Below are 15,895 nucleotides of genomic sequence, written 5' to 3'. Positions count from 1 at the left end.
ATGGCATTATTGCGTAAAGGCGTCCCGGGGAAACAGTGGATTGGAAAGTACCGCCGATTTCGACCCATCACATGGCAGATGAAACGCAACATGGTGGCCCAGTTGGAGCGTGAGGCTGAGAACGAATACTGGATCAGTAGGCCGTATATGACTCCGGAGCAGGAGTTTGGCCATGCTGCTGAGCGGAGAGCACAAAGGTGGCTTAACATCAGGGACAATAACTTCCGCAGGAAATTTCCCCAACACAAGTACATCACAGACCACCTGAGTCATCTGAACACTACCAAAACATGGTCAACATAACAACATGGTTGTTGTGAGATGCATAGAGTTCTTCTTCTTCGAGCCCGTAGCAATCTCAGATATTGTTCTGCCATTATCGGTCGCAGGCCACAGCTGAGGGTAGGTTCTGCAAGGTCTTCTGGGCATCATTCTGGATTCAACCCTCTCCTACCAGTCACATATCAAATCCATAACCCATTCTACCACCTTAAGAACATCTCCAGACTCCGCCCTTCACTCTCCGACTCTGTGGCCGAGACCCTCATCTATGCATTTGATAACTCCCGCCTGGACTACTGCAATGGAGTCCTGTTTGGGGTCCCAAACAAGTACCTGGACAGGCTGCAGTATGTCCAAAACTCAGCTGCCAGAGTTCTCACCCACACCAAGCCTTGGCAGCACATCACCCCCACCCTCAAACAACTGCACTGGCTTCCTGTCAAGTTCTGTATCAATTATAAACTCCTCCTTCTCACCTACAAATGTCAAAAAGCCCTGGCTCCACAGTACCTCTCAGGCCTCCTCCATAAACCTCCTGTGACACGGAACCTGCGGTCCACAAACTTGGACCTCCTCTCTGTCCCCAAGGCAGTCAAGCGAACCTTCGGGGACAGAGCGTTCAGTGTGGCAGCCCCCACCCTGTGGAACTCTCTTCCAATAGAGATTCGCCATGCTCCAACACTGGACTCTTTTAAGGCTGCCTTGAAAAGATACTTATTCTCTCAGGCTTATTATATGACATATAGTTGTTGATTGTTGTTGGTACATTTTGTAAAGCGTCCTTGGGTTCATGAAAGGCGCTATTTATAAATTCAAGCTATTATTATTATTTGGACTGCACCGGCGGGCATTGGCACATTCCAGTAGGTGGGACATTGTATACACTGATCCACAGCTGCCTGTGTCTTCTGTTGTGTAGTTCCAGACTTTATTCAGTGCTTTCCCCCTGTTCCACACACAATCTATTAAGTGAATTCCAGGTTGTCCAGGCAAGGTTGTGGCCACTAGCAAGGCTTTCTGTTGATGTTATTCTGTCCAGCCATTTAAGAGCATGTGTGTCACTGCTTTTCCATATCTTCCCAGATGTTGGACCTTTGCTACTTGTTTGGTTGTCAGGAGGGGCAAGACTGTCTGCACAAAACTAGCTTCAGCAATGAAGACAGACCTAATTTGGTAATCTGACCCTCTTTCTCAGTATGGCTTCATTCTATTTACCTAACCTATCTGTTCTGACACCTATTTGTATTGACAAGGACACATGTATCCTGTATAAAGAACACATGTACAAAGAACTTGATCCTGATCAAATCAAGTTCTTTACTCATGAATTGATAGTTTATTTGATGTTGTACAACAGTGATTTTGAAACAAAGACTGATTTGGACACCTGGCCTTTCAGGTCAGGTTTTTTGTGTCCTGAAAGGATTCCCTTCCATGGATGGTTCTGGTAATGGATGGTACCCAGACCTGGCGAGCCGACCCGGAACTCTGAACCCCCCTTACCCCCACAAATGTGGTAATCTGGTTCTCCAAATTGGAGAAAGAGACTGATTTCCCTTTAGAACTGAACTGGGACTTTTCAAGTCAACAACTTAAAGTGGCCCCCATTTGTTTGTTGTTTTTCATGAATGTTCAAAGCTGTTTATTTTCTGTGAAGTTTAATAGTTAATTTAATAGTTTTTCAGTTAACCTTTAATCCCTGTTTCCGACTCTTTTAATTGGTTTTCACTCACTCATTGAGCTCCTCGTCTGAATCTGGTAAATTTTCTGGTTTATACGCAGTCAATTAATTTACCTACCTTTATCATTAGTTATCCTTGTGCAACTTGCTACAAAAACACTGAATGATTTTGCTGTTAACAATGGAAGAACTGATTGTGTTCAGTTAGCTCGGTGGGTAGAGCTCTTGCCTTTGCAACACATGGTCATGGGTTCAAATCCGGGCACTGCCAACTCAGTGTATGAGGCTTCAAGAACCTTGCACCCCACTATAAAAAAACGACCCTGTCACAATTCCATGGTCTTCTTTTTCTTCCATGTTTCTATGGCTTATTGTTTCTGAATACCCATGCAGTCCTTCTCTGACTCTGAGTCTGAGTAGACAATTGAAAAGAGAATTAGTGAGGATCATCAGTTATAATTATAAGATAAGGTTAACAATTGGTAAAGTGATCCTTTAACCATTGTTTGATACGTGATACTTGTCTCCCAACATACATAGACAGAATATATCATATCTTTTAATATTCATATTTTTGTTAAAACTCACAAACGCTGCCACTGCCAGTGGGCCAAATATATGTCCTGCACACATTCCCACCACATTATATTTCTTTAATATTTAACTTGAATGGTTGGGTGAATGTAGCGCAGACACCGCAGAGTAGCCTAGCTCAGCATAAAAGCCTAATATCTCTCTTGTCTTGACAATACACAGTACAAGTTAATTTTATGTTGTATTCACAATTGACCAGCAGATGGCAATAACATGCTATATACAATGCACCCAGTCTGTATTTATGCAATGTAATGTTGCATAAATAGGTGGACAACTTGATGGATGATAGAGAGGGCCACTAAATGTCCACACTCACTCTTGGGTGCCACATGGCATACGGTATCTGCATTCTCTCCAGTAGTATAGGCCTAAGTGTAAACTTTAGTCACTCACATTTAGTCCATAATAGTCACAAATGTAACAATAAAGGTAAATTAACATTATCCAGTGTAACATGTATTTAATTTCAAATGCATTTAGTAATAGGCCTACTGATATTAACTTTATAAACATTTTTATGTTTTTTTGTGGCTTTCGCCTTTATTTTATATTTTTTATGGAGGGATAGAAAGTAGGCTCACAGGAAATGGGAAGAGAGATGGGGGGGGTGACATGCAGTGAAGGCCGTTTGGATCGGGAGTCGAACCCGCGGCACACTGTCAGACTGGATTACCAGCCAAGGTGCCTGGACCGCTGAGCCACGGCCCAGGCCTAACTTTATAAACTTAAATACAAATGGTGTCAGTTGTTAGACAGACGACAGCCAGGTTTCAAGATCACAAATTCTCTTTATTTTCAAATTATCCATACAGTATCACATACCGGCAGATCTCACGATCCTGCAACTACAAAATAACCATCTGCTCTTCTGTGTAAAAGTTATCTTCTGTCCGGAAAGAAATTTTGTCAGAGATTGTTTGTGGAGATGACTGATTGATTCCACCAGGCCAAAGGCATGGGGGGAGAGTATGTTTTGCACTCCGTCCATCCGTGTGTTTAGGTTTAGGTTTATTTATTTAGCACATAGTATAAAAACTAGACAATACATATCGAAGAATGAAAATACAATGCAAGGAAAGGAAGAAGCCAGCTGGCTTATTTGGAATCCTTTCCTGTATGGAAGAGGTCATTGATTAAACAGATTAAAAGTTCATTAATTTAAGAACAATACAAAAGTCTACAAGTTGGCAAAGGGGGGCAGCTGTGCAATAAATAAATAAAAACACAGACGCAGACTGTCCGTGTGTGTGTCCATCGCCATCCGTCCGTGTACAGCTAATCTCCGTCACCGTTGGCCCGGTCGATGCCAAACTATGCACACACACTCCCTGGATGCCAACGACTAACCTCTGCCCAAAATTCTTCGACCAGTTATAGCGGCAGATTTTTGCTAAACACATTTCTTTACATTACTTGTACAGATTATATCCATAAATCATGCAAATCGGTATATAGTAGCGGCCTTCAGTCTCGAGAGACCATGGCACAAGCACACTTGGATTGGATCAGGTGGTGCTGAGGGAACAGTACTTTGTGTGTCTGAGCAGCCCAACACGTGAGTGACAGTCTCTTTGGCAGTGATGGCATTTGAATGCGCTGCCGTCGCCTGCTGATGCCGATTGAGGTGCCTTTCGCCTAGCTCTCCTGGATTCCAGTCCAGACCTCATGCCTCCAGCAGGCATGATCACTTGCACTATCCTCCCAGTTGTCTACTCCTGTCCATAGAGCAGGTCCTTGGGGATCCTCCCGTCTGCCATGCGGCGGACATGGCCGAGCCATTTAAGACGTCATTGTACGTTGTGACTACATACATATCTATCACAAACACTCCTATCCTCCTGGTGGAGACCTGTGTCCCGAGGGGCACTTTTTCTAGTTTGTCCTGTTGTGCCTCAATGTCCTCGATGCACAACAGGTGCGCAGCCACACCCAGCTCTGTGACCAGTTATAGTTTGACTCAGGCCAGGTGTGACTGCTTAAATAAGCCATCCTCCATCTCACATCCCCATCGCCAAACTGAGGCTGCAGGGCCTATTTGCATTTTTGCCTTTTTGGAATTAAAACATCTGAAATCGATATCAGTATTGAGATATTGACCCGTGGGCTCAGGGCTGCATTAAAGGGGTATTTGACTTTTAAACACGTTTGGGTAATTTTACTGTCTACTCTATAGATACATCATAGATACATGAATGCATATACGTACATGTATTCATACACACATGGACTACATACATATTGTACATAAATACATTCCTGGGCTGGGGCAATGGAGGAAAAAATAACATTTTGTTTTGTGTCAATCTACATATTGACTCCTCAGTGAGGGGTGCATATCGTTGGTCTGAAGGCGGCGTCCTACCCCAAATTGCCCAAAACCTAACCTAACCCTAACGTAGAAGCCACCGGTGAGTCTTAACCGGCCACGCATGTGTCTTAACCGCCAACGCATGTCGGAGCCACGGGTGAGTCTTAACCGGCTGCGCATGTGTCTAAACCGGCCACGCATGTCGGAGCCACGGTGAGTCTTAACCAGGTGAGTCTTAACCGGCCACGTATGTCGGACTGTTCGTACGTCGGACTTACATCTGACCCCCCTCAGTGAGATGGTGACGTTGTGCAAGCCAGCGGTTGAGTCCAGTATGCAGGTGTAAGGGGTTGACAGGTGCTCCTCTGACACTTTCATGAATATTAGAGATGCGGTCATTTTTAACGTTACACCATCTGTCTCTCTGGAGAGGAGAGGAGAGGAAAATGTACAGTATTCATTCTTGATTCTCTTTGTGTCCATTTGCTTTTGCACTCATGCACTGTGTGTGTGTGTGTGTGTGTGTGTGTGTGTGTGTGTGTGTGTGTGTGTGTGTGTGTGCGTGTATGTGTGTGTGTGTGTGTGTGTGTGTGTGTGTGTGTGTGTGTGTGTGTGTGTGTGTGTGTGTGTGTGTGTGCGCGTGCTCGTGGAGCTTACCTTGTAGAGTTGGAGTACACTGTTAGCGTGGCGTTATCATCCACAAATGAGTCTCTATTTATCCAGTATACCTCGTCAAACTCTGAGTCCAGGACAGCATTGCAACCAATCACCAGCTGTGAGTCTAGAGAAACCAGTAAACATATATACCTGTATATATCAGCTAGCTTCGTGCCTATACCTCCAGCAGACTACTGAATGCATATATGCTGAATACACACACACACAAACACACACACACACACACACACACACACACAATAATGGACTGAGGCTTACCAGCATCTGCGTCAAATACATCTCCATTTTGAGGTGAGAGTATTGTTGGAAGTTGTTCTGACTTTTCTGAGCAATACGGTAAAGAGAGGAAAATAATTTATGAAAAGCATTTAGTTTATTTTCTTTCTTTTGTATGGGAACCTTTGTAAATGTCACAATTAAAATAACGATAATAAATCAAATCTTACTCTTAGTATCGACAATCAGATCAATTGTATGGGTGTGATTATACAGCTGACCATTATACAGGTAAGACCTGGTGCAGGTGAACACACCACGGTCCTTCTCTTCAACTTCACTTAGGAAGTAACTGTAAGATGAAGATCGCAGCGACACATGTTCCTACAAGAAGCATATTAGAGTATTAATACAATAGAATAAAATGCAAAGACTTGCGTATTGGATGCTGTTATATTTGTTTCACTGGAGCTTCTTTGTACAAAATACCTTGTGCCAAGCAGTAATGTTTCTGCTTAGTCCAGTGATATTTAAATGAGTTGGGCATTTCAACTTGCAGGATCTTCCTTGATAACATGTTTGAGGGTGATGGGTTTTCTCCAGACAATGTGAAGTCAGTAACCGTTCTGAGCACACCGTCAAACGCCAGGTATGGATGGAGACATTCCTGTTATAACAAAGACAAGTCATTGCATTACAGGTGCAGTAAGTGATATTTGTTGTCAAGGTAAGTGTTAAATAGCTCTATATTCTGATATTCTATCTCAGGGGTTCTCAACGTTTTTGGCTGGGGACCCCCGGAAATGCTTTGGCCATGTCTCGCGACCCCCGCCCCCCCTCCCCACCCCCAATACAATCTGACTTAAAAAATAACCTTAATAATAGAGAAAATATATATCATAAATGAATACTGAAACCAGATATAATGATTAAGGAACGTTTATGCATGTACTCACTGTGTAAACTCTTCATTTCCATTTTCCAGCCATTGTAAAAAAAATAATAATAATAATAAAATAATTTGGGGACCCCCAAAATAATTTGGCGACCCACGGGTTGAGAACCCCTGTTCTATCTGATTATATTCTGATCTAAAAAATGCTATAGAGTGTTGCTATAGAGGGCTTGTTTCCATTGTGGAAGGGAGAACTCATACACAGGATACACAAGTGAAACTGAAAGTGATGACACAAATAAATGACAAAATTGGAACTGGAACACCCACCTGTGTGTGTGTGTGTGTGTGTGTGTGTGTGTGTGTGTGTGTGTGTGTGTGTGTGTGTGTGTGTGTGTGTGTGTGTGTGTGTGTGTGTGCGTGCGTGCGTGCGTGCGTGCGTGCGTGCGTGCGTGCGTGCGTGCGTGCGTGCGTGCGTGCGTGCGTGCGTGCGTGCGTGCGTGCGTTCATATAACATTATTAAATGTTCACAAAAGTATAAGAAAGCCATACCCCAGTGAACATGAGTAGTTCCCCTGATGAAAAGTGGAAGTGTTCAGAACAATCAGGTACTTCCCACGAGTCAACACATTAATTTGCCTGTTTGCAGTTGGAGGCTGGATATTGGTCTGATCCATCCCATACTGGGCAGCGGGATGTATCCACTTCAGTTCAGCATCATGGTCTGCATGGAAAGGGCACTTAAGCACCATCATCTCACCCTCTTTCACATTCCACGTTATGCTGATCTGCGAGGCATCTGCAGCTATAATTTAAGACATTTTTTGAATACAGCTTCAGAACCATTTTATTCACAATGGGTACACAAACAAACACAGGAATTTGACTTGGTGACAATGGTTCAGATACAACCAAAACAACAACACACAAGCATGTACAGTACAAGGCAATACAAGGCATTAGAACAAGGACAAACTATTGCTGGCCAATCAAGCACACTGAGCACTATGTGATAGGCCTCATTGCACTTCATATGTCTGCTGACAAGCTTTATGGAAATGCTGATTTCCTTCCAGTAGGACCTGGCACCTGCCCACAGTACCAAAACTATTATTAACTGGGTTTGCTGACTGTGGCATTACTGTGTTCGATTGGCCAGCCAATTCTCCTAACCTGAACCCCATACAGAATCTATTGGGTATTGTCAAGAGGAATGAGAGATCAGACCCAATACAGACGCTATCAAAGCAACCTGGGCTTAGTTATGAGACTATTACACTAATACGTAAGGGCTTGTCTTAGACAGGTACAGTAACTCATAGCAGTGTTTTATGTCTATCAGTTTATGCAATAAATATTTTGAGATACTGGATTTTTGACTTTCAAGAGCTGTAGCCGTTATCAAGATTAAAACATAAACTTGAAATATTCCAGTTTGGGTATAATGATTCAAGAATAGCCTATACCGGTATATGAAGGTTTCACTTTTTCAATTACATTACGAGAAACATGTATTTTTCATGATATTCCTGTGTGTGTGTGTGTGTGTGTGTGTGTGTGTGCGTGCGTGCGTGCGTGCGTGTGTGCATGCGTGCGTGCGTGCGTGCGTGCGTGCGTGTGCATAATGTTCTCTTACCTTTAAATGAAACAAGCAGAGCGATTAGAACTTTGATTTTCTGGGTAACATCCATCAATTGACGTCACGTCACGGTATAGCAGAAACATAAATCAACAGCCTTGTCTTTTAAAGACAACTCCATTTCAGGGAGGAGTCAGCATGATGAGTCATGATGCTGACACCATTGTGTACACATACATACACACAATGATGAGTCATGACTCATGACATACAGAGTTGATGGGGATTCCAAGCTAATTGAAACTGCAGCCTTTCTCTTCCTGAAATATTAGCACACTGAAATAAAAGCTATTGTTCTTTAATCAAAAAGAAAGAAAGAAAAAAAAGGTTGGAATCTTGTTTGAAATGACCAGGTGAGGATATGAAGATAGTAAAACATCTGGCATGCAGAAGACTGGACACTTGGGAAGACCCGGAACTTTTTTTTAATGGTATCAGCCATGAAGAACCATGCAGTTTCAATGCACTAGACGCTGGCCTGGGAGATGGATTGCTGAGGTGGAGCACAACTAACCTGACTCCGCCAGATGGGGCAGCAGAGAGTACACTGGGTTCCCCCCTCCTGCTCCCATCTGGGAACTCTCAGGCAGACTCGATGCCCGGCCACAAAACGGCCTGGCCAATCAGCAGCAGCTAGAGGCGGGATAGCTGCTGCTGATGGCGGCCCCCTACGGTCGCGGCCCACCTGGGAATGTGCCCGGTACGACCTGTGGCTAGTCCAGCCCTGCATACCTGTATGGTAAATAAATGTATATTACTACCATACAGAACCATGTGTTCCAAAGGTGAGTGACCCAATGAACACCATCACACCATGAATCTGAGTCACAGTCACAGATAGTGTCCCATGATCTGTGACAGTCAGTGTCCCTTGAGGAAGTCCCATGCATGGATGACTCGAGTGACAGCCACATACAGTGACCTATACTGACCTATGTCTGTGACTCATCTGAGACATTCTGAGTCATTTTTCTAAGTAGGCTATTCTGTACTGTGTGTGTCGTGTGTAGGCCTACATGCCTCCGCGCACGCAACGTTATAAAGTAGCCTATATTGGTAGGCTAGACCCATGGTTCCCCCTGGGGTCCTTGAGGGAGTTCCAGGGGGTCCCCATGTTTGGAACCAAATTAGTTTCAGTTTCAAGTTTCAGACTTATGGGTCTGAAACTCTGAGAGTGTCCAAATGGACACTAACGGGTCCATTTGGTTCCATGTGTACACTCAGAGTTAAATTAACATACAAATTGGGGTCTCAGAGATAGAAATGCAATTAAATGGGGGTCCTTCAAATTAAAATGGTTGAGAATCATTGCTATAGAGCCGTAAAAATCTTCTCTTATGAGGACCCTGGCATATCTCCGCGGGCTAATTAGTGTCAATTTGGGGGTCCTTGATGTGAAAAAGTTTGGGAACCATGGGCTAGACTGTTGGACTACAATATAGCCTTGGCTTAGATGACAAGGCTTACCTACATTAACTGAAAATTCCCTAATATTTCTACTATAGGTCCAGGGTATTAAAAGTGACTTTCGAGTCTCGATGGGGTGCACGGCCGGTGCAGTGATTATGAAATGTGACAACTGAACTGACAAGCCTACAAAAACATTAACCGCATGGGGACGCGCTGCGCACGGCGGCAGCAGAATGATCAGCACCATGCAGCAGCTTTGAATGCCCAGATGAACATTCATTCGCTAGAGAAGCTTTGCCTTTATACAGAAATAGGCTATTACGCTTTCTAGCCTACTGCATTAAGCAATGAAATGGAAAATGGAATGGAAAAAACGAATTCAAGTTCAACTCTATTCTACACTTGCGCTCTAGAATTGAAAGCAGTCAATGTGGTCGGCGTTGCCATCGCTTCAGTTTATGGTGTAATTATTACCGTTGGACTGATCGGAAACATCACTCTCATCAAGACGTTTAGCTCTGCGAAATCTACTATTCGGAATATTCCGAACCTTTTCATGACAAGTCTGGCGCTTGGGGACGTTTTGATCCTTGTCACCTGCGCACCAGTGGACGCAAGCCTCCACCTAGCGGAAAACTGGCTGTTCGGTAGATTGGGCTGTAAAGTCATCCCTTTTATTCAACTTACTTCGGTTGGGGTGTCCGTGTTCACTCTTACAGCGTTGTCAGCTGATAGGTAGGCTACATGTTTTGCTATAGCCTACTGCCTATATCTTCTGCTACTATAGCCTGTCGACTACATGACTATAACTCGACTTTAAGAGGCGGTGAGCCATACAAGTAACCAACCCAAATATTCGAAAGTCAGTGTAACAATACCATAGCTTATTTGATTACTAGTGTAAACTGTCATTTCAGTCTATATAGGACAGGTAGGGCCTATTATTGGCATTACTATATTAATTAGAGTTGGAAAATGTCTCAAAACAAAACCTTAGGCATGTAGCCTATACTGGGAAATGTTTATGGATATTAATTATCTTGAGTGTACAGGGTTTGGATGGATGGGGAAGGATCAACATACAGTATGGAATATCAGAACAGGTTCTGACATATATCCATATATGGAGATCTACCTGTAAGGGTTTGAGGTTTGAAATCAGATGTAGAGTTGCTGGCCAATATTGATGACATCAGGGATCTCGATATATGGGCTTAATTGTGACAGCAGGTCGCATTTACTATGACATCAGGGATCTCCATCTCTGATGATGTCACGTGATGTCACAAGACCATCTACAGTATGGGGATAATAGACTGACTGGCTGACTGACTAACTGTGATTCCAGTATCTAACGGTCTCTTCCCATGGTGTACTGCATCAGGTACAGAGCCATTGTGAAGCCCCTGAATGTCCAGAGGTCCAGTGCTACCTCTGGCATCGTCCTGCGGGCAGCTCTCATCTGGTTGTTCTCCATGACGCTGGCAGTGCCCGAGGCTGTACTCTCTGACCTACACACGTTCAACATCAGCTCCACCAATGAGACCATAGTGACCTGTGCCCCTTACCCACTGGCCGCGGAGCTGCTCCCTAAGGTCCACTCCACGGCATCCTTCCTCATCTTCTATGTCATTCCCCTGTCGGTCATCTCGGTCTACTATGCCTTCATCGCCCGCAGTCTGCTCAGAAGCACCTCTAATCTGCCGGAAGGGAACATCTGTGCCAAGCGACAGGCAAGTCACAACTCTTTCTTAACACTTTGTGTGCCCACGCAAAAGTGGGTGAAAATCACTTTCACCTAGAAAATCCATTCATTTTTTTTTGTGGAGACACATGCTGGAACTTTTTACTTTGAAATGTTTTATAGTTTCTGAGTTATTTAACTTAAACGCCAAATGCATTCTCAATGGCAATAACACAAACTTTGGCACCACGTATTAAAAAAAAAAAAATTGTTGGCTATAACACATAAGAGGTGAATTGTATCATGGATGAGGACAATTCTGGCATCAATACATGTCACTGCCTAAGTTTCAGACATGCATATTATACAAACATAGACAGTTTCCCTGTGTTCGGCTAAACGTCACAGGATGGGTTTATAAGTCACTGTTATAATTTTGTTCATAAATAAATGTTGTCTCCAGGGACTAGATTGATTTAATCTGGGATAAAGTGATGTGCGATTTCAAATTATAGGCTACTATACATGATATTGATAACGCTGAGGAAGGCCATAGGCCTACAGGCCAAGACGCGTACGTTTGTTACGAGGTAAATAAAAATCATGCAAAAGGACATACAATGAGAATTCTTCACCTCAACTTAGGCTACTATACATCCCTACACCCTATATCCCTACACCCTATATGTCCAACTCCCTTAAATGTACCACACCTATATCTTCGACCTCTGCCATCACTGTGATCTCAACAGCACACCTGTAAAGATTTGTAACACAACTTGCATGGAAACATGCTGCCAAAGTACTGAAAAACACAGCCATGATCACGCACGCACACATGCATGCACACACAGACAGACTCACAACGTGAACACAAAATGTCAGTGGGCTAAACATGCCCACTGCTCTGCTATGGTCCTTTAATCCATTAAGATCTGAGGTCAATCCTACAAATCTCAGTTTTCAGAAAATACTTTTTCATGTCAAAGACTCCCAAATTGATGTAAAATGTTGGGTGCGGAACCCCATCTGAAAATATTTTGATCCAGGGACCATGCAGGGAGAGTTGAACATTTCTGCTTTAAAAAAATATAACATTCAAAGATTTGCAAACATTTTCACGATTTTTCAAAAAATAGCAGAAACTCATAGCGCAAAGTGACATGTGATTCCAGATTAACTGCCTGTTGAAATAGGCATCCTATGAGTGTGTATATCTGCTATTTTTGAAAGATATAAAGTATAAAATATGGCTAAAAAGACACTTTCCCAGGTTTAACACTACCCTTGATTTTATTTTGCACATCTAACAGGTGGAATCAAGAAAGCACTTGGCTAAGACTGTCCTGGTCTTTGTGGGTCTATTTGCAGTGTGCTGGCTACCCAGCCATGTTATCTATTTATATCGTTCCTACAACTACTCTGAGGTACATATCTAATTATCTATACTTGAATGTGTCTATAATTGAATAGAGTTCTCAACTCGCTAACGCACTGGACCAGGGCTACAGTAGGTGTCAGGCCCTGTACACACATATCAGACGAACATGCTCTGTGCTGTCCGTGTTTCATGACCGCCTCAATGCTTTTCCAATGGAAGTCACGTGGTTTTACCAAACACTTGTCCCCCTCCCCCCAATCAAACACAAGTGTTTGGTCAAACCACGTGACTTCCATTGGAAAAGCATTGAGGCGGCCATGAAACACAGGCAGAGCACAGAACATTTGTTCTTTATGCGTGTACAAAGCCTCAGGCCTCATTCACACGTATCAAACACCAATCAAGCAAATGTTTGGTCGTTGTTTTGTTTTTTTAGGCCACCACGATGCTTTTCCAATGGGAGTCACATGGTTTGACCAAACATTTTTGTTTGATCGGGGGAGGGGCAGAACACCACCAGCAATCAGCAATCAAACACAAATGTTTGGTCAAACCATGTGACTCCCATTGGAAAAGCATTGTGGTGGCCTAACCAAACAACAAAAAAATGACCAAACATTTGTTTGATTTGCGTTTGATACGTGTGAATGAGGCCTCAGTGTGCTTATTTGCTTTTTTGTTCATGGTCTGCTGGGACATTTAAACATTTCACCTCAATGGGAAATGTCAAGATTTATAGGTAAATTGTAAATTGGAAGGTAAATGTACAGTGTGTGTAGGCCTACAGTACAGTATATAACTCTATGTCTACCTCCTGCTAGGTGGACATCTCATTGCTTCACTTTGTGTGCAGTGTGGTGGCCCGCATCCTGGCCTACACAAATTCAGCCCTCAACCCCTTTATTCTCTACCTGCTCAGCAAGAGTTTCCAGAAGAAGTTCAACCAGCAGCTGTGTTGCTGCTGTCCTACGACCCGCAAACGCTCCTTGCAGAGTCTAACGCCATACAACACACACATGACCTCCATTCGCAGCACACATCACTCCATGGTTAGTCTGAGCATAATCACTGGCAAGCAGGCCTATGAAGAAGACTGTCTGTAGAGGAGGTGTCTGAACACCTTGATCAAACTTGGGGTACGCAAAGCTACAATACAGGCAGGGTTTTCTTTATTTTATCCACTTGAACAATGTCATGTTAAATACTGTAATGCCAAATTGACTTATTTTCCATGGTTGGAGACAATGCATAATGGTAGTAGACCAGAATGGAACTCCATTAGTTAGCATCTCATCAGAGTCATCATGTTAGGCAGATGCAAGTAGATTGGCTCCAACATCTTAACAACGTAATTTGGGATGATGGCAGTTTTGCGTCAGACAGCATCAGTGACAGGTTCACAGGAGAGAATATAAAGCACAGTAACGGCATGATGTTTAACTGTCTAGCTCTAAACATACACTGATACTACAGTAGCTGTCTCTACGTTACCAACCATATACTGGTGAGGAACTGGCACAGAGCTCTGGGCGGGGCTGGCTCTTGTAGCCTCTGGAGCTGATAGCAGATGCTGTTCAGGTGAGGAGATTGGGGCTGGGAAACACCTGCGCTGAGGTTTGTTGTGGAGTGCTCTGTACCCTCTGCCTCATTCACACGTACCAAACACCAATCAAGCAAATGTTTGGTCGTTTTTTTGTTTTTTTGGGCCACCACAATGCTTTTCCAATGGGAGTCACATGGTTTGATCAAACATTTGTATTTGATTGCTGGTGGTGTTCTGCCCCTCCCCCTCATCAAACAAAAATGTTTGGTCAAACCATGTGACTCCCATTGGAAAAGCATTGTGGTGGCCCAAAAAAACGACCAAACATTTGTTTGATTGGTGTTTGGTACATGTGAATGAGGCCTCTAGTGGCGCTGACTGGCACAGAGCACTCACAGCACAGATGTGGAGTCGATGGGGAGTGAGACGTAACACTCTTTAAAGAGTACATTGAAGGTCGGTGCTGACTGAGGGCAGATGTATGAATCCTACTGCTTTCTTTGTGCTTTTCCCCTTATTATGCTGAAGTAAGCTTGTAGATTGGCTGTTTTCGGCACACGACGGCGTCTTACAATGAAGTATCGGGCTACACCACACTCAGCGGTTCTCAAACTGTCATTTCAATGACCCCCACAGATCCCATGTGTGTGTCTCAGAGTTACAGTAATACAGACCTGTAAGGGTCCATTTGGCTGACGGCGTAGTGCTATTGACTGTGTATAAACCACATAGCTTCTGCTTCTTTCATCAGGCAATTAATCTGCAACCACATGTTAGATGTGGAGTCATCACATCACACCACCATATCCTAATTTGGTGCCTCACAGAGGAAAGAATTATGCCCCGGGTTTGATGGGTGAGCACACTGTTCAGGCTGGGCAGTGTTTGTTTAATGGTAATATAAGAACCACGCCAAATATCTGTCCTGCATGGTGTCAAGTTGTCAACCATCTACTTAACATGTCAAATTTAGAGTCATGCACATCTGGAGTCAGGTTGGACTGTCACCAAGGCTTACTCATTGTTTTAACTGCCTTTAAAAGGTGAAATATGTTTATACCGCTAAACAATGGTGCTGAAAACATAATTTCTTGACTCAATAAATATTAGCACTAAATACAACAACTGTCCAGAGATTTATGAATTGTTGCTGCTTGCTGTTTACAAGAAATGTGCATCGTGAAGACTGAAGATGAAATGGTTGTCAGAGGAGTGGTACCAGTACTGAATTGAAGGAAAGTTCTGACCTGTCATCTAAGATCATGTATTATTATCTCAATTGAATTATTACTGTCTATAGAAATGGAAACTTGGTGGTAATTTAGCACTGATGACTCAACACATAACTACTGTGTGACTGTGTGTGTGTGTGTGTGTGTGTGTGTGTGTGTGCGTGCGTGCGTGCGTGCGTGCGTGCGTGCGTGCGTGCGTGCGTGCGTGCGTATGTGCTTTTCAAATTGTTGCCAGTTGGATAATCATTGGGGATCTGCAGAGGAAGCATCCACCAGAAGACACTGTTTTTTGCAGTAGAATTATTATATACTACTAAGAGAATTATTAGCTTGCAGATCGGCTATTTTC

General features: G+C 43.4%; 1 protein-coding gene across 1 annotated transcript; it reads left to right on the top strand.

Moving 5' to 3' along the window:
- grpr (gastrin-releasing peptide receptor) lies at positions 1 to 13,874 on the top strand (the record flags this gene model as incomplete). Its single annotated transcript, XM_079496354.1, has 8 exons — positions 1 to 248; positions 390 to 629; positions 6,322 to 6,411; positions 9,065 to 9,081; positions 10,120 to 10,441; positions 11,091 to 11,439; positions 12,704 to 12,817; positions 13,593 to 13,874. The coding sequence occupies 8 exons, from the start codon at positions 1 to 3 to the stop codon at positions 13,872 to 13,874; spliced, it is 1,662 nt and encodes a 553-aa protein (XP_079352480.1).
- Between the last annotated feature and the right edge of the window lie 2,021 nt (positions 13,875 to 15,895).

Source organism: Electrona antarctica, assembly GCF_951216825.1.
Source record: "Electrona antarctica genome assembly, chromosome: 3".
Taxonomy (NCBI): Eukaryota; Metazoa; Chordata; class Actinopteri; order Myctophiformes; family Myctophidae; genus Electrona; species Electrona antarctica.
This window is presented reverse-complemented; position numbering and strand designations above follow the sequence as displayed.